Genomic DNA, 25,672 nt, shown 5'->3' on the forward strand with positions numbered 1-25,672 from the left:
AATAAATGTTTATACTTGTTTATATCAATATGGAAAGGTTTATCTTTTATATACAAAAGTTTTATATAAAAAAAAATATTGCTATTATAATAATTTCTGCAGAAATTTAACAGATTGTTAGTATCTATCCCGACTTCGCACGGGTAGATAGTTAGAAAGATAAATTAGTATTTATTAGCCTTAATTGACTTTATACCTTGGATTATATTATTGGAATTTTCGTCGGGTTCTCAAATTTTTTGAAATTAATATATAGTCACGCTGATAATGTAGTTTTCTATAAGAGATACAACTTTTAATATCGGTTGAGTAGTTTTTTAGTTTGCACATTACAACCGAATAAACAAACAAACATACAACAAAATAACTATTTCCTGTTTATAATATTAGTACAGAAGTGCAGAGGAGCTTAATTTTCAAACTGTATTTTTTTAATACTTAGAATGGCAAATGAGCTACTGGCGTACCTGATGGAAAGTAGTAACTGTCGCTTGTAGATAAAAATATCGTCACGGACATTCTAGTATAGTATGATTCAATAACCTGTAATTTAACTTATTAAAAATATTTTATATCTATAATATTTTAGACTGTAGTCATGACTATACTTTATTTATAATAATGTATTATTTTATTTTTTTACAGCTGGACTTCCTTACAAAGTATACGGCAGCCATGAAGGTTCGCTGACGGAAAAACGTAAACAACGACGAATCCGCACCACCTTCACTTCTGCGCAACTCAAGGAGTTAGAGCGAGCCTTTCAAGAGACGCACTATCCGGACATTTATACTAGGGAAGAAATTGCTATGAAAATAGACCTCACAGAAGCGAGAGTACAGGTATGTGGCGACGCATTTAGATTTCCCATTATATTGTTTTTATTAGCAAATTTATATATTTGCGTGTATATGTAAGTTCATTATTATCATTAATTTATGAACGAAGAGCACCGGCAAGAAGATATTACAAGAAAAAAAAAAAACGTATAAAATGGGAGCACAACAAAAAACATCGCTTTTCCCGCGCCGTCCGTCACATTTCCAGAGGCCAATTAGTGTCCAGTAATTCGGCTGCGGCTGACGGGCTGCCTACGTAAAAAAAGCAAGCCGACATTTCGCGGTTAGCTCTAGTTAATTTCATAATAAGCGCTCATTTTTATGTGAGTCGGGTGTAGGAGACGTGTGCTCCTTCTGAATGTTTAATGCAATCCAGAATCGGGCGTGAGCCGCGCCCGCCCTATAGTTATCTGATCACGTATAAAACCCAGAGGCGACGCGCGACCGGCGAACTGGCGACCCGACGACCTTATCTCATATTCTGGGAGATGACGCCCCCGGCGCAACCAGCGCTCTTATTGTTTCCAATGAAACAACATCGCACTTACATTATCATCCATTTTCATTTTTTTGCATACAATTTCAAAATAATTTTAACATATTTATTTTATGTTATATATATAAAATAAATGTGTTATATATGTTAAACTTTGCATAACATCATAGTCATATTCCTTATACAGCATAAAATATTTAAATCTTACTAATCCATACTAATATAATAAAGTGGAAGAGTTTGTTCGAATTCTGGAACTAAAAGTCAGATTTGAAAAATTTGTTATGCAATTGATGGCTCATTTTTTGAAGAGGTTATTCTATAATAGATATAGGCGACATCACGATATAAGTACGGACAAAGTCGTTACACTATTATATTAAAATAATAGATAAATATGATATTTATTTTACAAAAAACCTTTTTAAAAAAAGTTACTGAAAGAGAACATCATAAAATTATTTAATACAAAGAAGTTAGAGATTGTAAACAGACTTTTTACAGTCTCTAACTCCTATTGTCACTTTGTGTGTAATAAACAGTAGATACACAATGTAGATATCATCACGTTTATGTATATAATGTATCTGGGAAAACATGGCACCCTCCTGCAGCAACGAGCGCTCATTACGTTAAAAAGTGTATCGGAATGGCGGGGTGCCGCCATAAATATCGCGAGCGGTCGCGTAACTCAAGCGCGCGCGACTCCTGATAATTAAAACTCGCCTGGAAAATACAAATTTACATGATACGATTAAAACCGAGCAAAATGCACCGCGTTATACTTGTTTTGTACACTATGTTTACATTTTACAATATTCTTTTACATATATTTGTAAAAAATATAATGTCACCTATAACTTTTATCTACTTAAATTTAAATATACAAACGGTTTTATAAAAATGTATTGAGTATTTCGTTAAGTTTCGTTGATTAAGAGAATTATATACAAAAAATCTTAAAATATATAAACTAATATATAAATATAAATTAGTAAAAAAAGTCTTAAACTAGCGTTTCATACTAAAAGTGAGAATAAGCCCATAAAGTGTATTGTGTTATAAAAAGCTTACAAACGGTATTAAAAATCATTTTTACAACGTAATTGAAGACACATAGCTACATAAAAGTAATTGAGTGAAAATACCTAGCCGTTAGCCCGCGGTGGGCGCGAGGAGGGTCCAACACTCGAACCATACTCGCTTTTCAATTATTAATATTCATTCCCCAAATTTTACTTTGCATTGCGACGGTGGATTTTCCTGTGTCGACGATGTGACTGTTCGTAAAAAAATAAAAATTATTCATACTTTTTTATGTAACAATGACGCAAATGTGTCTCCATTCGTTAATTTTCAATTGTATTGTACCATGTACGTAAACCTTATATATATATATATATATATATATATATATATATATATATATATATATATATATATATATATATATATATATATATATATATATATATATATATATATATATAAGAAGATACCAACCGACTGATCAATATATAGCTGAAACTACTGGGCTAGACTCAACATGACTACTTCCTCAGGGGTTGAGCACTAAAAATAAATAATTTCCCAAATTTCTGCATTACCTACTTTATTAGGTACACTAGCTACATTACGTTCTTACGTTCCGTTTGTTGAATATAAAGTATACCTACTAGTTATTTCTTCAGGAAACATCTAGTATATTGAAATTAATTTTATACAGAGCAAAGATTTTACTTTTTTATTGTTAATGCATAAATACAAAAAAAAAAAGATTTTAATAATTACTTAACCTAAACATAAAGGTATATTAGTAAAGAGTAAAATGAATTAGGTATATTAAAAAAAAAACTGCGTAACTGGAACGGATTACTAGTCTGTCTTATTTGAAATTTTATACAGTATTCAATAAATACGTAGAGATTAGAAAGATATTTCCCTATATATTATAAAAAAATATTTGTTCATTATATTACATTTATCAAAAAAAAAAAAATTCTAATGGAAACATGAAAAATATTACTTAACTTTAAGTGAAAAGCAACATAAATTATCAATTATCAAATTAATAAAATATGAATCCTTTTTGAGTGTACGCGCCAAAGCTAACATTTTTTAACGAAAATAAATATATACTGATGTCCTATTCTAATTGGATACGCAAATTTTGGTCAAATTCATCAGAGGCGGTTCGCAAACAGAATTGGTGCGATGTAAGTATTAAGCAAACGCTCAATTCGTTTGGCTGATGTGAATAAAAACTCAGCCACCTGCTCGCTCGCTTAGAGCAAAAGGAATCACTTGAAAAATGACCAGCTGCTTTTTAATACACAGCGTATTTTTTCTGTGCCCACGTTGTCATAGGGATAGGGCAATTTAATCCATCAAGCCATGTAGCACGATACCATCCGAGTCAATAAATTCTGTATTATAACAGAACATTTTGGTTTTATTGTTATTCCCGTGTGGTAAAAATGATTAGTACCTACATCAAAGAATGATAAAAAATATTTAAGAATTGTGTTTATTTATTCGTTTGTAACATATTATTGTATAGTAAATTAATAAGTAATAGGATTCAGAGTTTTTACGAAAAAAAAAATAATACAATGGCGTATTTATGTATTCATTATTATTTTATATTAAAAGAATTATATAATTTTAAATTTAATAATGTTAATTAATCAGGATTGGAAGATTATTAAATATGTATATGCTATAGTTTCTTTGGATTGTCAAATATGAGTATGTTATTGATTTGATTATATTATTTAGTGTTTCTTGATGATTGTTTTAAAATAAAAAATACACAAATACAGAAGGTTCAACAATAACCCCAACAGCGAGCTGGGCACTTTGTGTTATTGCAACGATTGTAGCGGTCACTTGTAATGTCACGGGAGACGGCACGATGGGCAAGAGAGGCTCACGAGGTTTGCAATAAAGATTGACGTGTCGGCCTCCGGGAGCTGCCGGCAAAATGTCAATCCAGCTCTCGATCTTACATCTTGCGCCTACAATCTGTAGGGAATTGCACTCTCTACTTCATTCTCTAATTAATTTATATATGTATGATATAATCTTGATGCCTCTTGATACTTTTTAATTGATTATTTATTAATTTAAAAAATAAAAAAGCCAATGTCTTCAGATCAGTCCGATAATGTTTAACCGTGGCCCAGAGATTCTATGATCGTTTTCTAGAATTTCCAAATTAATGTTTGGATCATTTAACAATAAATATTGCCACTTTAATTGTGCGTATAATTCATATTAAAAAAGGGATTGTGTATTCTATGGAGATAAATTTATTGAAGTTTTCACTGATTTCAATTAAACAGATTATAATCATATAATTTGATACAATCTGTGATAGACAAACAATTATGGACTGTTGTTAATCCCGATATTAAGGGGTGTGAGTACGAGTGCAGTACGAGTGGATCGGAAGGTCATAAACGGAGTTATGATCTGAAGTTGGGGATCCCTAGCAGGTGGTACATGCGCTGCCACGCGCTGCCACGCGTCCGCACGCGCCAAGCACGCGTGCACTCCGCTCGCTTGATTACACACACTTGCCGCAAGTGTTTGTCACTGCTGATCGACAAATGGGAATTATAAACAGTTATTTTATATTACTATCGGGGTTGTTATGAAACCATAATCATTTTATTGCTTTGATTATCCTTATGCATCTCAAAAAGCCAAAGGAAATAGGTTAATTGACATTAAAAATGTACAATTATAAAAATTTAAACTTCTACCCAATAAGTTTGTAGTAATTATGTGTTGAACTAAATTAAACCTTTATGCTAAATTATTGCCATTATATACAAAATAATGTACTTTGTGTATATTGGCTAAAAGAAGGTTATAGGTAATTACGGTTATCAGAAAATATGTAAATTCCACAAATATTAAATAACGAGCATCATATTATTACATTTATTTAATTATTATTATCTTTATCTATCCTAATAATGAAGTAACGCGTTCGTGTTTCACTGTTCATTCCAAAGGTAGAGAATGCTACTAGCATTAAGTCCGTCTTTTGTACCATTTTTTTTATCAATAAAATTATTTCAATAAATAAATAATTATAGTAAATACGGAGTTTTCTTATATTACTGTAAAATCAGCATTAAATATCTATATTATTCTACTAACATAAACGTGGTGTCTGTTACTCAATGACGCTTACTCAGCTGAATATATTTAAAAGAAATTTGGTATATAAAAAGACCTTATTTTGGATTAACGCATAGGATACTTTTATTGTAATTCATAAGAGAAAAACTGAAATAGTAAACATATAAGTATTTAATCATAGTCTGTATATGGAAGAACGGTTGATTATTTCTCAAGCCGTGATAGTGTTTAATTCAAATAATAGCGACGAAGTAATGGTAAGGTTTAGCGTTAATCCTTAGTTAATCGCGTTGATTGCCGGCGGTTGATGCTACGGGGATCAAGTAATCACTTAAGCGGTGGGTCGATTCGTCCCGTTAGTCCTCTCTCGCTCGCGCTTGAAGTTCCTGTGATTGGCTATAGACGACTATAGTTGTCGGAGCAATGAATTTTATTTTAATTATGTTTATTAATAGGAAAAAAATATAATTATAATAATTAACGATAATTGTGATAATTACTTTTTCATGCCGATGGAATAGCAATAACTTGTGCCATTATTATTTAATTTATTATTTAATTAAGAGAGACTTTGTATAAAAGTCGTTTGCTTGGGTACTTCTGTCCCATTTCTGTTTCAACCGTAAAGCAGTAGTATTTGCATGGCTGTGTTTCGGTTTGAAGGGTGGGCTATGACGTGAATTTACAGGGTACAGAGGAATAACACCTGAGTCCTCAGGACTGGCAACGCATGGGGGGTATCATGGGCGAAACAGTATACTCTGTTATGTCCATGGTATTGCTCATGTCTATAGGCGACGGTTACCACTTTCCATCAGGTGGGCCGTTAGCTTGTTTGCCATTCTAAGTTGTATAAACAAAATCAGTGTAAGTGAAGGAAATTGCAAAATAAAACTGTATATCAAGTACTCTGACCAGTGTGGTAATAGCAGATATACTTAAGTTCGGCAGTAAGATGTTAATGGGTTGTTAAGGTAACCGATTCCTGCCGTTTCACTCGCACAAATCTGTTATCTCCCAATCTCGTGGGAAATATTAGGGAAATATTTATATTTTTTAATATTATATAAAAATGATTCGGTGCTTAGAAAGTACAAATTCGACTCCATTTCTACCTATATACAAACAAATTAATTCTCGTTTATTATTCTAATATTCAAATAAATGCCCATATACAATATTAAAATATTAGAAAGAGAAGAGAAATTTCTAAATTAGCACTTGTCATCCTCATAAGTGTCTATTTAGAAACATTACAATAACGAATTACATAAGTATATGACAGTATGCGAGGGGCGTGACATTCGATACGGTAGATTGTAACAAGGTCGATATCACCGGACAAGCATGTCAGATTACACCGTGGGAAGTGTCAGAGGCAGAGAAGACCTGACTCGTGCCTCTCCCACGGGATGCAGACACAGTGATAATTCGCCTCGACTAAACGATTAACATCTCACTGATATTTTCGCATGAATTACAAAATAATATAATTAGATTTTTTATTCACTTTTGTTTTACTAGTAAAACAGAATGGATTTTTAGTCCATCTTGTTTTACTAGTTGAACAGAATGGATTTTTTAGTCCGTGTTGTTCTACTAGTATAACAGAACAGATTTTCTTGTTTGTTTTGTTCTACTAGTAGAACTAAATCGTAGAACTATACGGATATATTTGCGCGTACAACAGTCCAAATTAGTGCAGAAATGGAAGTCCAAGTTAGTGAGTTACGATAAAAGTAATCGGTATTAGACATGTGTAATATGAATACCGATTCGAATATATACTCGGTTTCTCTGGACATAGATGGCAGAAAACGGATCATCATCTATTTCGATATCGCCTATATTGGTTGGATATCTATTTGCGAATATATTAAAAGTCTGTTATCCAATATTATTTTTTGGATAACAGACTTTTAACACAAATCATCATTCAAGACATCAAATATATAAGTATCGATATATATTATCAATCTTTAATCGGTATATAGTAGTCATAATTATGTCATACATATATATATATATATATATATATATATATATATATATATATATATATATATATATATATATATATATATATATATATATATATATATATATATATATATGCATACCTACGATATATGCATTTATTAATAAAATATTTAACTGTTATTGAATTTCATATTCGTATTGAGTCTTTGAAGGCAGTTAATTTCATTTTATAATTATAGTTTGTAATGTACGCTATCTTAATACTTAAACCTAAATATAGTTTTACCTGTACCGATGAATAATAGTGTGCATGGCTGTGATAATATTATAATAGAAAGAAGTATATATCACATTATACAAACAAATATATTTAACACAATGGAGCTATAAATCAAAATAAATATCATCGTGATCTATAAAGATTGAAATCAAGTGATCACTTACAAAATAGTGTCATAAAATTGCATTTGTATTAAGCATAATTCCATAATACATTATTTTTGCATGAAACGCCATTCTTCTTCTTTAGTTATTCACGATAAAGAAGTGTTGCAAATCGTAGCAAGCACTTAAAGTGATTAAAAAGTAGAGCGAGGTTGCGTAGAGGGGCTACGGTGTGCGTTCCGGTCCCGCCGCGACTGAGGTGACACCAATCGTATCAGAAAAAGCCTACTTAAATGAAATCTATCTATGAAATATTTATAAAACGATATTTACACTAGTCCTTAAAAGCCTGTAAAACAGTATAAAAAATCTAATATGTATCTATATCGATTGAAATGAAACTCATATGTATATTATTAAAAAAAAAACATACATATAAAGTTTACCGACTGATATAAGAGTTTCGTATGATACTGCTAAGTATATACGTGCTTTCATAATATATAAAATAAAGAGTTTTATTAAGGTTCGAATAAATTACATAGAACTCTGTAAGAAATCGATGGTTTAATAATTTACTAAATTTACTACCTTATGATAGAGTGTTTTGTTACTCGCTTCCATTTACATTATAGATAACACGTTAAATACTTTAAAATGCATTTTCGTATAATTTATATATTAATTGATGATATAGTTTTGTGTAGCTCATTCGATGTTATGAAATCTAAGTAAAACAGCATTAAGTACCTATATGAGTCGTGTTTTTTTATATTAATAACCACAGGGATCTTTATTACAAAAGGAAGACCATATAATACGTTCGATATTGTATAATGTATTTTTTAAGAATTTGTAAAAAAATAAATGGAAAAAGTAATTAATTGCCAAAACACATATTAGTGATAGATTATAAAACTATAATATTTAAAATAATTAACACCTCTGTAATGGAGCGTTTTAACAAATTAAATATTTTCTACAACAAAATTTCAGTATTGAATTTCCTATTGTATAGAATTTGGGTTATTAATTTACTGCATATTCGTTTTAGTTTAAAAATCATTAAGTTAGTAATTAGTATGTACAATAAAAATATGTATTTGGAATTAAGAAGTTATTTGCAAATAGGAATATAAATAATAATAAAATGTGAGATATTTAAATTATTTGAAATTTTTTGCAATGTTTTCATTCTGAAACGTGGGAATTCTGGTTTTTACGGTTCTCATATTAACAGGTCCCTAAGGTGTCCAAATCGCCCTCTGCTACTAATAATTACAATCCTAAATAGTAACTACAGACATTTCTATAAATTTATTTTAGGTAACACATTAAATTCTGTTTCAGTCACCCCGCCGTGATTTTAATATTTCTATCCCTGTCACCAGCCACCCTTCGCGAGAACTAACTGTATTGCAATTATTTTTCATTTAGCTCGCTACTTGTTGTGTGGTCCCGAGGGATGTCGCGGGATCTAGTACAGCTACAGTTTCTCTGTATCGAAACTGCAATTTGAATGTGAGAAATTGTTTCGTGGTGTGTTGGACTAAATGTCTTGGGATTTGTAATTTGGAATATCCCTCTTTTTAGTATTGATGTATCAAAACTACTTAACTATCGATTGCCGAAGAAAAAAGTGGGTGTAGGTAAACTTCAATATGGTAACGATCGTACAATTTCATAAACTGTCAAGAATTAGCAAAATTTAATAGTCTGTTTTTACATACGAGTATTAATAAATATACTTATAATATATGTCAGGTCTTACGCTGAAAATATAGTTTATAGTTTAGGTTATAATTAGAAAAAATGTAAGAATAATTGACGTAACGGTTCATATTTTTAGTAGTTTTATTTTTATATTTAAAATATTTATTTGTTTACAAATTTAATCATCTTAAGTCACTCCTAAAACAACTTGTATATTACATACATATATAAACATATAAATATTAATAATGACGACAAGGTAAGTATATATAAAAACAAAAATTTATTGAAATCACATGCATTTTCCATGTTGATAACAAACTTTCGAATTTTAACTACATTACCTTAGAGAATAATTGGAACGTGGTAACGAGATGCTGGATCTTTATTTTAAATAAATTTATTTCATATTACTAACTTAATTACTTTAATTAAATGCTCTTAAATAAGATTGAATAATAAGGATAATTCAAAATAAGTACTTTGTTAGTAATACTTACTATAGTATTGTTGTAGTATACGTTTTTTAGCAGCTTAAAATGGCAAACAAGATACTTAACAGCCCACCTGATAGAAAGTGGCAATCGTCGCCTATTGACATGAACAGTACCATGGACATAATAGAATATACTGCGTTATCCATGATACATCTCATGTATTGCCATTCCCGAGACAGCTTGACTGAGATATTATGCCTTTTTAACCCGTAACATTTCTGTTAAAAGGGTGGGATATGGTGTTGAACCATATCTAATCCTTCTAACAGAAACACAGTCATGCAAACACAACTATTTCTCAGCAGAAGTATGAATGGGACAGAGGTACCCAAGTAAGTGACTTTTGTACAAAATCCAAAAGAACCAAAGTCAAGAAAACCAGAGGGCTGGTTTATCAATAATTTACTTAGTGACATCGAATATAATAAACATGGGTATCACCGGCATACAATAAAAAAGTTCGCCATTATAATTCAAAACAGCAAGTTCATCCTTGCTCTATTGTGGGCGCTGCGTCCGTTAGGGGAGCATAGGCGAGATGTCACGAACTATCAAACTGCACACAATATATGGATATCATAACCGATCCGCTCGCATGTCGCACGGAGGGATATAGTGAATTACAATCTAAGATACAATTTAGATGCCACAAATACATTATATTCCTGTAAATATAAAGGGAAAGCTATTTATTTAAATATATTGTATATAGTATTTAATAGATTTATTGTTTTATGTAGATGCATATTCTTATAAAATAAACAAATAAACAAATAAAATAACCAAAAATGAATACATTGATGTTGGCTTTACACGTTATACGAATAACAATACTGAATCATAAGCGATCCATAAGCGGTTTGTAAGATTAATGATTATTCTGCATCTGTGTAGCTTTTAAAGTAACAATTTTTATTCGTAAAAAATGTAAATAAATTTTTATTGCTAGAATTAAAATTAATTTCCTGTTAGTATACAAACATTTCCTCCATTTATTATAAACACACCGGTAAAAATTATTTCAGCTATTACGCATTGACTTTAAATTACGCGAACATGGGATACATTTTCACCAATACTGCAAATATTGATAATAATCCTATTATCCTATTAATATTATAAATGCGAAAATTTATACGGATGGATGGATGTTTGTTTCTTTCAAGCAAAAACTATTGAATAAATTTAAATTAAAGTTGGTACACAGGTAGGTTATATCCTAACTTAGCACATAGGATATTTTATATACATACTGATTTAATCGGCAAAGCTGCGGGATATAGCTATTTATATACATTAGAAGAATAATTGTCGACATTAATATAGATAACACAAGTAAATGAACATTTGGTCAAAGTGTTCTTTAACGCTATTTTGTTTTCACGAGTCATTTGGCAATGTATGGGTGACACTATTTTCAGCGAAGGGTAAGAGGTATTGTTATATGAATATTATCTATAGTTAGTTGACATTAATATTATCATTAATATTTTGCATATATTCTTTTTTTTAGAAAATTTAGATACTCCGTACTAATGTGTACATATTATATACAATGTTTTGCTATGTTAAGAGACTTGGATGTGGTTTATGGCATATAAATATTAATAAGAATTTACATATTTAAAATAAAATAAAATCGTGGGTTTATAAAAAAAAGTCTATCCCTAAAAAAAATAATAAGTTATTTTAGTATAAACAATATAAAAATAAGTAACAAGTTATTAGAGTAAACGCTGTATCTATTGTTCAAGTGCAATAAAGAATATATAAAAATACTTTTAAATAAAATTAAATTAAGGAGATATCTAATCGATTAACCATAGGGCATAAAATCTTTAAATAATGTTCCGGCAACAACGTTGAATAGGTATTAACCGTATTCAGTTAGAAACATCTGCCGATTCCGATTACTATCAGTTATTTGTCGTGTCGCGTGCCATGATCGAACTGATTAAATCCTATTGTTTCGCGGAAGTACTCGCATGAACACTGATCACGGTGATTCGTCATAATCGATTCAAATCTGTTCCATTTTTAATAGAGAAATACGTAGGGAAGTTCGCAATGATTTATAGTGAAATAAATTACTAATACTAGATTGCGAATGACAAAATCAAAGTCATTGATAGATTCGGTTTTAGTTAAGACCAGGAAACAATTTATTTAGTTTATAACAGCTCAAATACACATATATCTGATACCTTATATATAAAAGTAAATATAGGTATTTTTGCTTAAGTGTTATTATAATCAAAATACTGCGGTATGAACTGTTGCAACTAAAGAATTATGATGGTAGGGAAAAAATGATGAACATAGTTGATGATTCAATGGGTGTTTATTTATGAATCTACAAGATAATAGGGGCTGCTAGCGGGTAATGGAGCGTTCACAGTAGCCATGGACACATCTGTCATGCAGTTTGTATTAGGAGTCATTTTTATTATCTAAGTGCCAGTATTATTAAAAATTCATTGTCTAGTCAATTAATATATTAGAGTAAAAGTTTATGAAATATATATAAACCTAGTTCAACCATAAGTTCTGTTATAAATGAAAATGTATTTTTTTTTTATGAAGTAATGTAATATTACTAAAATTTGTACATACATGCTAAAGTCTCAGCAAAAAATAAAAAAATATTTTATTCGAAATGGTCACCTTTGGCCTTTAATCTGTCTGGCCACGAATCTATGAATTTACGTACTGTTTCCAAGGGAAACACCACAGCTTGCTCCAAAGATTTTATAAAAGGTTTAATGTCGCCGTGTCGTTTAGAGCAGGATGTGTCATCTAAAACTGCCATAATTTGAAGTCTGAAGGGTCGAGGTTTGGGCTAGATGAGGGCCAGTCTTCAGCTGTTATAAAGTCCGGAACGTTGGTTTCGAGCCAGGCTTGGGTAGTTCGTGCCTTGTAACCAGCTGCAAAGTCTTGCTGGAAAGTCCACGGCATATTTTAAGAAAGTATATTGCTGAGAGGTTTCACGACACGACCCAAGATTATATTTTGATACACTTTGGCTGAAGTTTTTATTCCTTTTTCACCAAAATGTAGTTTTGCGACTTCCTGATAAGACACGTCCCACCAAACCATCACTGACGCAGGATGATGACCACGTTGTACCTTTCCGAACACTTGAGCAGCTTCATTAGAACTGTGTACATTTTATCAATTTGCTTATTGTAGTGTTCTTCAATCGTGAAAAATTTTTTCATCGGTAAAGAGGATATTTCTATGCCTTTCACCTGCGTATCGCAACAGAAGGCGTTTTGATCGTTCCACTCTCTTTAATTGTAAAGATTGATTTAGGGCATGTTCTGTATATCGACGATAAGCACCGAGTTTCAGTTCTTTGTTTTATAATACGCTACAGAGTCCTAGGGGGAATCTTCATTTCTCGCGATCAGATTTTTTACTTGCTAATGGGGTTTCAACGAATTCTGATTTTTACAGCATTTGTAGTTCTAACAGCACGCGGCCGTCCCGATCTTTTTTGGTCTTCGACAGAGGAAGTGTTGTTATATCTGTCGATAGTACGATATACGAATATATGGCTGATACCAAGCTTTTGAAGTGTCCGGAATATGACCGACGGCACCATACCCACTTTGTGCAAGGCGATCACTGCAATCCTATTTTCTTTAACGCCCCATTCCATATTGTAATTTGATAATGAACACGAAAAAATATGTGAAAAGACGCGAATTCGAAAGAAGTTTTTAAAACAATAAACGAGTTCCAAATGCAAAATAATTAAAAAGTTGAAAAAATTTAAAGTTTTATGTAACAGTATTTATGGCTAGACTAGTTACATGTATATATAATGGATAGAATGTAGACTCGTTTGATAATATTAAAAGTTTATATATAATAATAAATAATTATATAATATTTATAGTTTGTTGAAAAAGGATCAATAAGCTTACAACTTGGTATTAGCAACTGTTTAAAGAAGAAACTGAATAAGTTAATTTTGTATTTTTTTTTGTTTCCGTTTGCTTATAATCATTTAGTACGCAATATTTTAATTAATATCTCATTGAGATGTTTTTTATTAAATGATTAATTTTGAGACAATACAAAACATTGTTTACTTCGGTATATTTGGCGATGTTGAGATATATGGAAGATATATTGAGATTAACGAAGATCATTAAAAAAAGTTTTTTAACACTACAGATATTTAATTACGTAATAATTTAAAGATATTTTTATAACACGTCTCTAATGTATAATATAGAACGTATTAAAAAAATGATGAGTATGTTTCCATAGTAAATACGATACATACTCGTAATGTGGGAGTGTAAAAAAAATTGTATTTTAGACATTTAAAGAACTGTCACGTGAGTTTTAAATAGTTTAATTATAGTTACATTTGTGAAACTAGTGAAGTTTTTTCAATATTAAGAAAGAGGTTATGACATCATGTATTATATAGTTTAGGGGTAAATAAGTGAGATAACGTTAGAATTCATTAGGCAATTCATAATTTTATGCGTCGTTTGAATATACTATTGACCTCTTAACTCGAATTAAATACAACTGTATCTCAAATAGGTAAATACTTGTATAAAGTATCTACATATTTTTTTTTAGTATTTTGTTTAGAAAATGTAAATATAAAAAAAATACTGAATAGTTGCCAATTTTTCTTGACAAACAGCAGTCTACAACAAATTTAATCGTAAATTTATAATATATACTTATAGGATTTAAATGTTACAAACTACCTGTTTGCCTAATCAAATAAGATGAGTTTGCGTCAGCCCACCTGTCACCAGTGCTAAACGTTGTCGAATAGAACCGACATACGGCCTGAATAAACGATGTATTCATCTCTTTATTATGATGTGTTAATCCCGGATTATCAGCAAATGTTAACACATGTTACCCGTTACTAAAAAAAATAAAATGGTCATGGAGTGACGTAACGTTTGTTTTGGCTACAAAGCGAATTGAACTGTAGTGTCCTACAAATAGCTTTTATTTATCAACTTTAGTACAAAGGTGATAGACTCGATGGATTATCGAGGGTAGCTAATATTATTCCGGGGCGTTTGGTGTTGCCTTTTCATCCGCTAAGTATAAACAGGGGGGTGTGTTCACGAGGTTTGATCAAGCTCGACCGCTTCGTAAAAGATTAATTTACTCTATACCTACTTTATTGGCTGACGAAGTCAAACAACGTTTTAGTATACATTGGATATCTTTTTTAAGTGACTTAATTAATTTTATTGTAAAAATTTGTTAATTGTAAATACAATATAATATTTACTAATAACTTATTTAACTTTTATGAGTTATATTTTCGAAAATTTATAAAGCGGAGCTTATGATAACTGATGATATTAAATGTTATTATGATCAAAGTGGCCAGCCGTAGCGGGTGGTGGCGGTGGCGGTGGTGCGGTGGTGCGGTGGTGGCGGGAGCACAGCGCAGCCCGAGGCAAGCCGATGCCGGCTACAGTCAATATTTGCCTGCCCGCCCCGGCCCGGCTAATGAATACAATTAGATCATTCCGCGCGGCCTCACGTTTTTCATACGCCTCGAGGGTCCGCCCTCTGACAACGTGTCAAATAAAGACGCGTGTCGACCCAAACCTCTGTACATAACCTTAGTTGGCAGCGCAAATATATTCAAACGGCTATGTTATCGTATCAAGTTAAAAGTTAAGGTGTAAAATTAATTAGAACGTCACGCAAACAGAGCGAATCAAAATGGATTTGTGGTGGAAAGATTTTATAGGATACTTTATAGTTTTACAGGAATAGATTACGAGCAGTTTAATAGATTTACCATTACTAAACATGTTGATTACGTAACGTGCATAAATGGCTAGCAAACCCTCTGGTTTCCGCTACGTTAGCTGCGCACTAAATATTTTTTACATTACAAGTGCTAAATAATGGCAGAACACGTGACACTCCCCTAGCTAATCCGATGAAAAATGGTGTTAGCTCAATGATTTTCAACTTTGTTCCTTTTATCATTTGATCTTCATAAATAAGCGTCTAATTGGAGACCAGAATGTTGACGGGTGCATCGCGGGCTGTATTTTAGTTTCGGTCGTTCATTAGAAAACTAAAGACAAAGTTGCAAAGAGAAGTTTGTTGTCGAGTGGAGGCAGTGGAGTGTAGAGAGAGACGGGTCGGCAGTCGACACAGAGGTAACAAGCCGCGTATAGTATAAGCTGAGCTGTATACATTAGCCACTGTTTGGTGTTTGCCCACCACGACAGTGCCACATGGCGACGCAGAGCTTTGTTTATTTTAATACTCAACCATTGTTGCTTGCCGCTGTTTGTTGAGGGAACTGTATATTAGACTACCCTTGTACAGTTGTATTATAAAGTAACTGTTGGTAGACGTAAACAGTGGATTAGGGTGGCCCTCCGTGTAAAATGCTAGAATCATCGCTTCCATTAGATTTATACAAAATGTAACTATTTTCTCCGTGTTTTTTGTGTACCTGGTTTACTTACATATAGTATCTATAAAAAAGAATAATTGTTAAAAAAATTTACATTAATTTGAACACATATTTTTAAATATTTCGTAATAATAATAATAATTGGTATAAGAGTAGGAAGATGATGATGATTACTTAATAACTAAATTGTTAAGTTTAGGTATTTGTTAGCAAGTACTAAGCATATCTGCTAACAAATGATTAAGATGGTATAAGTCTAAACGAAATTTAGTACACATAGATAGACCATAAATTGTCCTAGTTTAACACATGGAACATTTTATAAACTAATTTACTTGTGTAGGATACAACAAGTTAATAATATGTTATATACAGATATAGATAGTATATATTCAAATAAGCAGCAGGGAATAGTGTTTTGATTTTAATTTTACACTGCTCTGTACAGAACAGTAAAAAAATTATCCTTCTAATAGTAATTAGCAATACAGATTTTATTACTATAAATATTTTATTATTTAATAACTTCAAAATGTGTAGGAACTTTTGCTAACTTTAGATCACAGTGAATTATTATATATAAAATGTAAATAAACACAAAGAATAAATTTCTCGAAATTTCAACGGGAGATAATAATGCCAGAGCGAAGTCGCCGCCCTACAGTTCGTTAAGATAATTCACTGTGGTACCTAAAACTGCAAGATTCGCTCTTTCATTATTGGTTTTGACCTAATTTTGATAATGCATTACAATGAGATGGCATCTGCAGAACGTGTGCATCTCGCGTTTAATTACATTTGTCAATGCACCGACCGCCCCGCGCCCTGTTCGCCCCGTCGCGCCCGCCCACACCCGCTCGGGTCCATTCGGTTCATTTGCAAAGTGCATTTCGATGCCATGCTCGATTGTTCCGACCCTGGGCTTAATTGCCTGCTCGTTATTTATTATTGACATTTGCTTGCACATTTACTTGTATTTATCCCGTTTCCATTAACGATGAAGCTCACTAAAATAAATTGTCAAGAAGTTATGGGCAGATAAAGATAGCATCGGCGCAGTTATTTTATCAATTCTAAATGTCGCATTTACTGCCGCAAAATTTGATGAAATATTTACTCTAGCAGCACGCATCGCATTCGATAAACATCGTAACAAATTCCTACAAACACATCGGCGGACGTTTATTTGCCTCGGGCCCACGCTCGGCTTCACTTCGACTTCACATTCCGCTCGCCGTCGTATCGGTACTCATTTGTATTGGCGGCGGTTCTTGTATTATTTGTTTGTTTGCGAATGCCGCATACGTTGGTAGCTTTGATTTTTTCCAATTCGGAAATAATGCGGAAGGCGTGGAGCTCAGGGCGATCGGGCCTCATCGTGAGTCGCGAGCTCCAATCAAGCGTATTGGTGTGTTCGTTAGTCGCCGATGCCGGCGAGCCTTGCCGCTTGGTTAAGCCGGGCACGTACGTGGGACCTTTCCACTCGGAGGCACTGATTTTCTCTTAGTTCCAACAAAATGATGAACTCCAGTATTCTTCATATTGATTTGTTCTCTAAATGAACTGAATAATACCTACTAAGGTAATTGAAGTTAATTGTTCCTTTTATATTAAAAAATATATTGTTCAAGTAACTAAATATTTTTTAATAAATATATATATCTTGGTAGATATTTTATGTGAAAAAAATATTTATGGATATGATTCCAGACTACAAAGAAGTATTTCTAGTTTTAATTATGAGACTTGGAGAACGTGTTTACTTTATTTCCATCAGGTGGGCCGTCAGCTTATCTGTCATTCTAAGTTGCATTAAAAAATGTTTAATCTATTGTGACAAGAAACGAGCTACCTTTTTCACATTTTTTTTTATCTTTAACAACAAGGAAATAAATTAGAAAATTATTTAACATAAGTTTTGGTGTTAATTAGATCCAATAATAGGGATAAACTCAATACAATTGCGGCATCCTGAGTTGTGGTTATAGTGAACTACTAAGTCACGACACTATTACTAGTAATTTATAATTAAACGAGAATTATATGAACTAAAATTATAACATAAGTTCATAACATTCTAAACAAACATAACAAAATTATAATAAATTTTTAAAAGATAGGTATAGAAGTAAATATTAATTAATTCCATAGCGGAGAAGAACCTATGTAAGTTTCTAAAATGTTCTCGTGTTATTACGGCATGTAATCATATAAATAGGTATAACTTACTTGCGGGAGCTGGCACATATTACATAACGGAATATTTATTTGTCATCAAGACGTGTTGCTTCTAATGGGCAATTAAATCAAAATGATTTATGGTTGAGTATTTAAATATAATCATAATAATATAACGCGACGGGAATGTGTCGTATATCATAACAGTTGTTGCATTAGTGAGTTTATTATGGGATCAAGAGCTCTACATGTCCGTCATAGTAACAGATTTAATGTCACACATGGCTGTAGTGGGAAGTTGACACAGAAACGCGGATGAGTATCACTCCAGGTGGGACGCACCTGTGCCATTTACTGACATTCACTTGGCATCAATCTGCATACTGATATTACCAGAAACAATATATCTTCAGTTTCAGTGTCAATGATCACACTATGTTTAGTATATAGGAGGTCGTGTCCCATCAATAAGGTTATGCAGACCTGGTAAAATAATATTTTATTATCATAATTATCTTTTTCTCGCATCTTCATAAGTGTGAATTTTGGAAGTACAAGATGGCTCATCAAAATATATATCAGATTTTAAGTTAAACCTTCAAGAGCACAACTGTAAAAACTATGTACAAAATCATGCACTAGTTTTTGATGCTAGCAGGACGTAATGCTGAAACAAATATACAGATAGAAATTTTATTAATTATTGTTTTGGCTTCGATTGCTCTTATTAAAATTGTTCTTATATATTTTTAAAATATCTCCTATGCAGAAAAAACTTCATCTAGTTACAATTTTATTATATTAGATAAGATAAAATAACCATTACAATCCATTAGTGCTATTGCTGAGCACGAGTTAGTTTCTGTAAAAGAAATATTAGCCTATTATTACTACGCTTGCTAGTCGTCTTATTGTAGCGTTTTGTTTCTCTTATACCCTGTTGTAGGTATTATACTTCGTTCTATTCCTTTATTTGCTCCTTACGGTATCGTAATGAAATCTTGAGGAAGAAATAATATATTGTATTTACATTACCTTGTCGCCACTCGAAAAATTGACATTATTTTAATTACCTTACTATTACTATTTGTTTATTTATCTGGAACCCACTGGATTTCAGGGGAATGACTGTGTAGATCATCCAAGATAATAATTATGTTATGACGAATTAGTCAATCTGGCGGTAACACTTTGTTTAGTCGTGATCACAGATATTTTGGAACCAAAAGCCATTTCTGGATGTCTCCACCTAGTGTCTTCGCTAAACAGTAATAAAGCATACAAAATCTTTCTAGAATATCATTGGGTCATTAACGTTTGTCATGATCATTGCCAAGGAGAATTTACGTCTGCATTCGTGGGTGTAGTGTAATTGTATAGAATTATGTATTTTGTGTTACGGCGACAATGTTTATTATTTCTCTTGATATATATTTTCCACATGATGAGCAAAGTGACCGCAAGTCCTATTCTCTATTTACGTAAAGTGTTAGAGTGACAACTAATAATAAATTTCGATAGAAGTCAGTAATTTTTATCAACAGCAACGTACAAAATGTGCTGAATAACTAAATATTACTCTAATACTCTTAACAAACCATATTAATAGACAATAAAATAGGAGATGAGTGAGGATTTGTTTGATTTAAATATATCTCATTTTTTAAAATGTCGACAAGAAACTGAGATGGTAAAAACAAAGATGAATGTATAAAATAGGTCTTTACCATCGTAGGTTATCTAGTAATACTCGTTAGAGCTTTTATTTCAATCAAATGAAGGAGCATAAAGGTGAGTAAACATCATCAGCGCACATAGCGATGAGCAAATAGGGCGTGCGTATGATTGTAGCGGGTCGGACAACGAGGCGCGCCGGAGCTCTGAAGCCGCGGATACCTGCCACGCATTTTTTACTCGTAACACTGCCCAATCAGCGCCAGTGGCAGTTGCAATTATCTCTCGCACCAAATCGAATTATGATCAATTCGGATTTGCGCGCACTCGAACGAATATAAAACGGTTTGCATTAAAATTTGGCGCGCGATGCATGGGATGCGTTCCCATTAGTCGGGTCGCGCGCTAACTTTGTTTGTTCATTCGTACACACGTCCGTTGCTGATGGTTTTCATTATCTTTATGTTGTTTACAATTTTATTTACGAAGTTTTTCGCTTCATTAGTCTTCATATTTTAATTGGCAATTTAAAAAAATAATGTTGGTATAAAGTAATATAATATTTATATACCTGAATGTAACGTGAAGCTTATGGATATTTAAGATTGTAATATTACTGTTTTTCAACCGACATCAAAGAGAACGAGGTTCTCAATTCCTTTGTTTTTTTTTATATTTTTTACCTCGTAACTCCGTCAGTTGTAAGCCATTTTGGAAAATTATTTTTATTTGAAAGGACATACTTATAGATAAATTTATTAAAAATCGCTTTATGGGTTTACTTTTTAAATAAAATTAACTGGTTTTGCTAAAATTGAAGCCTACTTTTTTCGTGGAACACAATCTTAATTATTAAGTTATAAGTTTCACAGAAGTTCTATATAAACTATTTGAAGTCTTCACTATTTCATCAGCATAAACTGTTAAGCATAGAAATTTGAAGAGAATGTTGATTATTGTTATATAGAATGTTACCTATATAAAGTATTGTACAGGCAATATTATATTTTCTCTTCATTTGTTAGAAATAATTAAAATGGAAATAAATAAACGTTTAACCTAACCTAACCTCGCAATTGTACTCGTAATACCAGGTGAAACAGTCATACTAGTCGTGGTCACTGTATTTGTCCATATTCGCAGAATATGCTTTAAATCAGAGTATCTTACTGATGGCCCGTCAGCGTATACTGATAGCCTAGTCGAGTGATCTTCATTATCATCTATTAAAAAAGTCCAAGATAGCAACAGTTAAGCCCAACATAGCAACAGTCTAGCATACTGCCATTTGGGAAATGGTAGATAGGTATGACAATAACATATATATGACAATACATACGATTATTTTTTTTCCAATTATAAATATAAATTTAATAAATTTCAGAGATGGAGTTCAATTCTGTCAGGTTGGATCTTGCATTCGAGAATATTAAGTTGCTTTGCTAGAATGGTAACCATAAAATACCTCTAATTCTGTTAGGGAAATCATAATACTTTCTCGATACTCAAATTAAATAAATTTTATGAGAATTGAATGAAGTCTTCTAAGGATAAAATCTGTAACTTTGATCAATTTGTCAAACAAAAAATAAGTATTTATAAGAAACTGACCAACGGTTTTCCAAGGCACAGTCCAGAATATCTGAGGGGAGAAGGGATTGTTAGAAATGAGGACTAGCAGTCCTACTGCTAACAATATACGTTGTCAGGTCGACGTCCACGCGGTTTCCTCTGAAAACCATCAAAGTTAAACTTGATAAATTCGTTACGAGGAGCCAATTGACCTATTTTCATAGTCTTCTATCATACTTCACTGGTGCCCCGTCCGCGTGTATCGGTAGCGCAGGCGACGACATAACTCCATTGTCATCAATTAAAAAAAAATCCTAAAAGTCTAGAGCCGAGACAATTTTAAAATATATTTGCCAAATTGTGCCAACTTTGAATTGACCCTAGGGTCTATAAATAATGCAATACCTATCATTAGGTAAGTAAGCACTAAGCGTAAGTAAGTATGTACCATTAGGTACTTACTTACATTCAGTACATGTTGTAATCAACATGCACTAAGTCAAATTTATTAGTTCAAAATACATCTCATATAATTTATTAATTACTTTCAGGTATGGTTCCAGAACCGAAGGGCGAAGTTCCGTAAGCAGGAGCGTTTAGCGCAGCAGAAAGCGGGCGAAGCTCCAGTGAAGGCGGAAGGCAAACGGGACAAACCTGCCTCACCGGCGACATCGCCGCATCCCGCGCCGCCTGCCTCCGCGCCACAACCAGCGCACCATGCTTTGCCCCATTTATCTCCGCCCGATTTGAAACCTATTACGTCATCAGGTAGTTTCTTTTATTATACTCATATATAAAAAAAAACCTTTTTAAATAATTTAAAGTTGTATTCTAGAAAAAGAAGTTGACGTCAATGGTGGTGAAACCAAATATTTTTATTTTAAAATTAAACTACTGAAGCGATTCTAACACAATTTTTATGGGACTACTCTGTAAGTAAATACTTACAGTTAAAAAAGATTTTTTCAAATCAGTTTATAACTGACGGATTGTTCCGACCAACGTACCAAACATAAAAAAAATACATAATTGAATTGAGATCTTTCTTATTTTTGAAATTGGTTGAAAATATTCATACGGTATTAAATATAAAAATACTAATACAAGATCAATGAAATAAAATTTTGTGCAGGTAATACTAAATTACTGTGTTAAATGTTAATCATAATTGTAACTGTACTTTTTATATACTTAATATTATTTATTTCTATTTCGAACAGTTCAATTTATACTACTATATTATGTACTTTAATAATCATAACATTTGCATATTTAATAAATATCGTGTGGTCACTTATTGTGCTAGAAAAAAACGATAGTGTTATTTGTTTCATTAATTGTAAGGCGATTTCAAAGAGAAAAAAAGAGCTTCATAATTTGTTTACTTATATTTTTTTATGTCGTTACATGGAAGTATAACCAATTTTGACTGAAATTGATAATTTTATTTGCATTCGATAAGGTTAATTTTTGTGTTGGTTCCATATAAATTTAGCTACAATTGAAGTAGCTTTTTTGTGAAACAAAATCTAATATTATGAATTTTTAAATTTTATATTTTGGTCAGAATATTTAATTTTCTTCGTTGAAAATTATCAAAAACAATTTTAAACAAATAAAATAAATAAAAAAAGAACAAAAATTTTAATACTTAATGTTCTATATTATACAAAAGTATGTTATCAAAGTGTTAAATACATGTTAACAAATACAAATTTTTGCTTTTTTGGTTACTGTAATGTTACTCAATATGCAGAAGTATAATTAGAAGACGATGAGATAAGCAGTTTCAAATAAATAAAATAGTCACAATAAAATCAGACCGCACTGCTATAAATTGCAGTAAGTGCGTGATAAAGTATTCTGAGCGCATCTTTAATTTTACGCTTAAAATAACGGACGGAAAAACGTGACCCCAAAGCTCTCTTCTACAGGTAGCGTTCATTTTTTATTTTGTTGTATTATTGTATATCTTTTGACTTAAAAAACAATATGAAGATGTGACATTCTAAACGTTATTGGTCGTTTAATTTAGAAATTAAATAAACATACAATCAAATATGTATAAAAAAATAATTCATAATTTTTTTTAAGAATTGTTGCCGTATATTATAATTAAGATTATAATCTAGGGGAAAACGGACATAATTTACCTACTTTCATGTCATAGTTGTTAGTTGTACTGCTTATAAGATTTTAAAATGAGCAAATATTAATTTTTTTTTCTACATTGCATAAAAGTGAATGAATGAAAACTTTTGTAAAAGTTATAGGACTAGTGTCCTGTCGATCTGCCCTGGATTCGCTGCACTGGATTATAATTTTCACCGTGAAATATTCCATAGCATCTCTGTATCACTTATTCTCGATATAGGAGCTCATATGAAAGAAATGTTTTTGTTTTGCGTTCTCATAAGTTTTTTATTTATTTGTAGTTTATTTTTTTTAGCTCTTAGGCTAATGTGTCCAAGCGAGCACGTTTTATTTTTGAATTATTATTAAAAAAATGCTCACCATTAATTAAGGACATTAAGGTATTTGTTGATTGTTGATGACATTTACAAAAAATATAATTGATTTGAGTTCATATGTGACTTCTCTTTCACGTTTACTTTATATTATTTATATTTACATTTATTATTATATTATTTTTATTTATTTATTAATACATTAAAGTGTTCCAAATCTGAAATACCTAAGTATAATTGCGACATACCACATATTTTTACTCGGCATTTCGTTGGCTTCAAACATGTTGATATTCCTGAGTATTATATGCCGTGAAGTAATATCTATTTTTGTTCGATTATTTTGGTTTGGAATGACGTGGGCAATAAAAAAATTGCTAATAAAGTGTCGAAAACGCGGTAATAGGGTTCCATAGATATTTTAAACTTTTGACTTGGTAATTTAATATCTTATCCTTAATGTAAAGTAACTAATACATCACATTATCCTACAACAAAGGCACTTCAGTAACAATTAAAATGAAAAACATTTCAATATTTGATTTAATATTATTGCATTTTATGAAAAATATTTTTTTCAAATTTTGGTAAAAATACTTCACCATGTCGTTCATAAAATAAGTATAGAACAAACTTTTTTCGATATTAATAAAAAAAATCTTCAAAGTCGGTTCGGAATTGGCAAAATCACTTAAATAGTTTATTTATCTTTAACGTAACATGCGTAATTTTCTTTTCTTTAAAGTTGTTAAAAATTCTTTAAAAATGAGGAAAATCTTACGATTGCATTCACACTTTCTTATGAGGTCTATCACAGTCTGTTGGCCAACAATGGATTGAAGGAAATTAAACGAGCTAAAATTCGATGGAGTTGCAATGTTTTTCTATAGTCGTTTCTAATATAGTCATTAAGACATTCTTCTTCACTGTAACTTCAACTGGAAGATAGCAAATCTTTGAGAAATGAGTTAAGTATAAAGCAGAATGATGAACGAACTGAATGTAAATTAAAATTGTTCGAATCCAAATTTTTGATAGATCAAATCAAAGCATCCACTAAACGTAGTTTAAAAAAATCGAACTTGATTAAAAATTTCGATTTCATTTTAATATTATTACGTACAGATGGATAGACTAGAAGAAAAAATTATGAAACCACGACGGCTCGGTTTTGAACATTTGCCTACGGAATTCTAATTACCTAAAAGTTTTTCTTAAAGGCCTATTTTTAATGGCGACATTTGAGTATAGTACGTCGTTATTTAGCGTAGTGTCAATATGAA

The 25,672-nt window shown here is 31.5% G+C and overlaps 1 protein-coding gene across 1 annotated transcript in view; it reads left to right on the top strand.

The window, feature by feature from the left end:
• Nucleotides 1-25,672, top strand: part of LOC113523520 (paired mesoderm homeobox protein 2A-like) — a 43,365-nt gene that overhangs the window by 14,756 nt on the left and 2,937 nt on the right. The window contains exons 2-3 of the mRNA XM_031907647.2: nucleotides 646-842; nucleotides 22,473-22,689. Of these exons, the coding sequence (XP_031763507.1) occupies nucleotides 646-842; nucleotides 22,473-22,689 (414 nt within the window). The remainder of the gene's footprint in view (nucleotides 1-645; nucleotides 843-22,472; nucleotides 22,690-25,672) is intronic.

This window comes from Galleria mellonella, unplaced genomic scaffold, assembly GCF_026898425.1.
Source record: "Galleria mellonella isolate WM207_F2 unplaced genomic scaffold, CSIRO_AGI_GalMel_v1 utg310, whole genome shotgun sequence".
NCBI classification, from domain to species: Eukaryota; Metazoa; Arthropoda; class Insecta; order Lepidoptera; family Pyralidae; genus Galleria; species Galleria mellonella.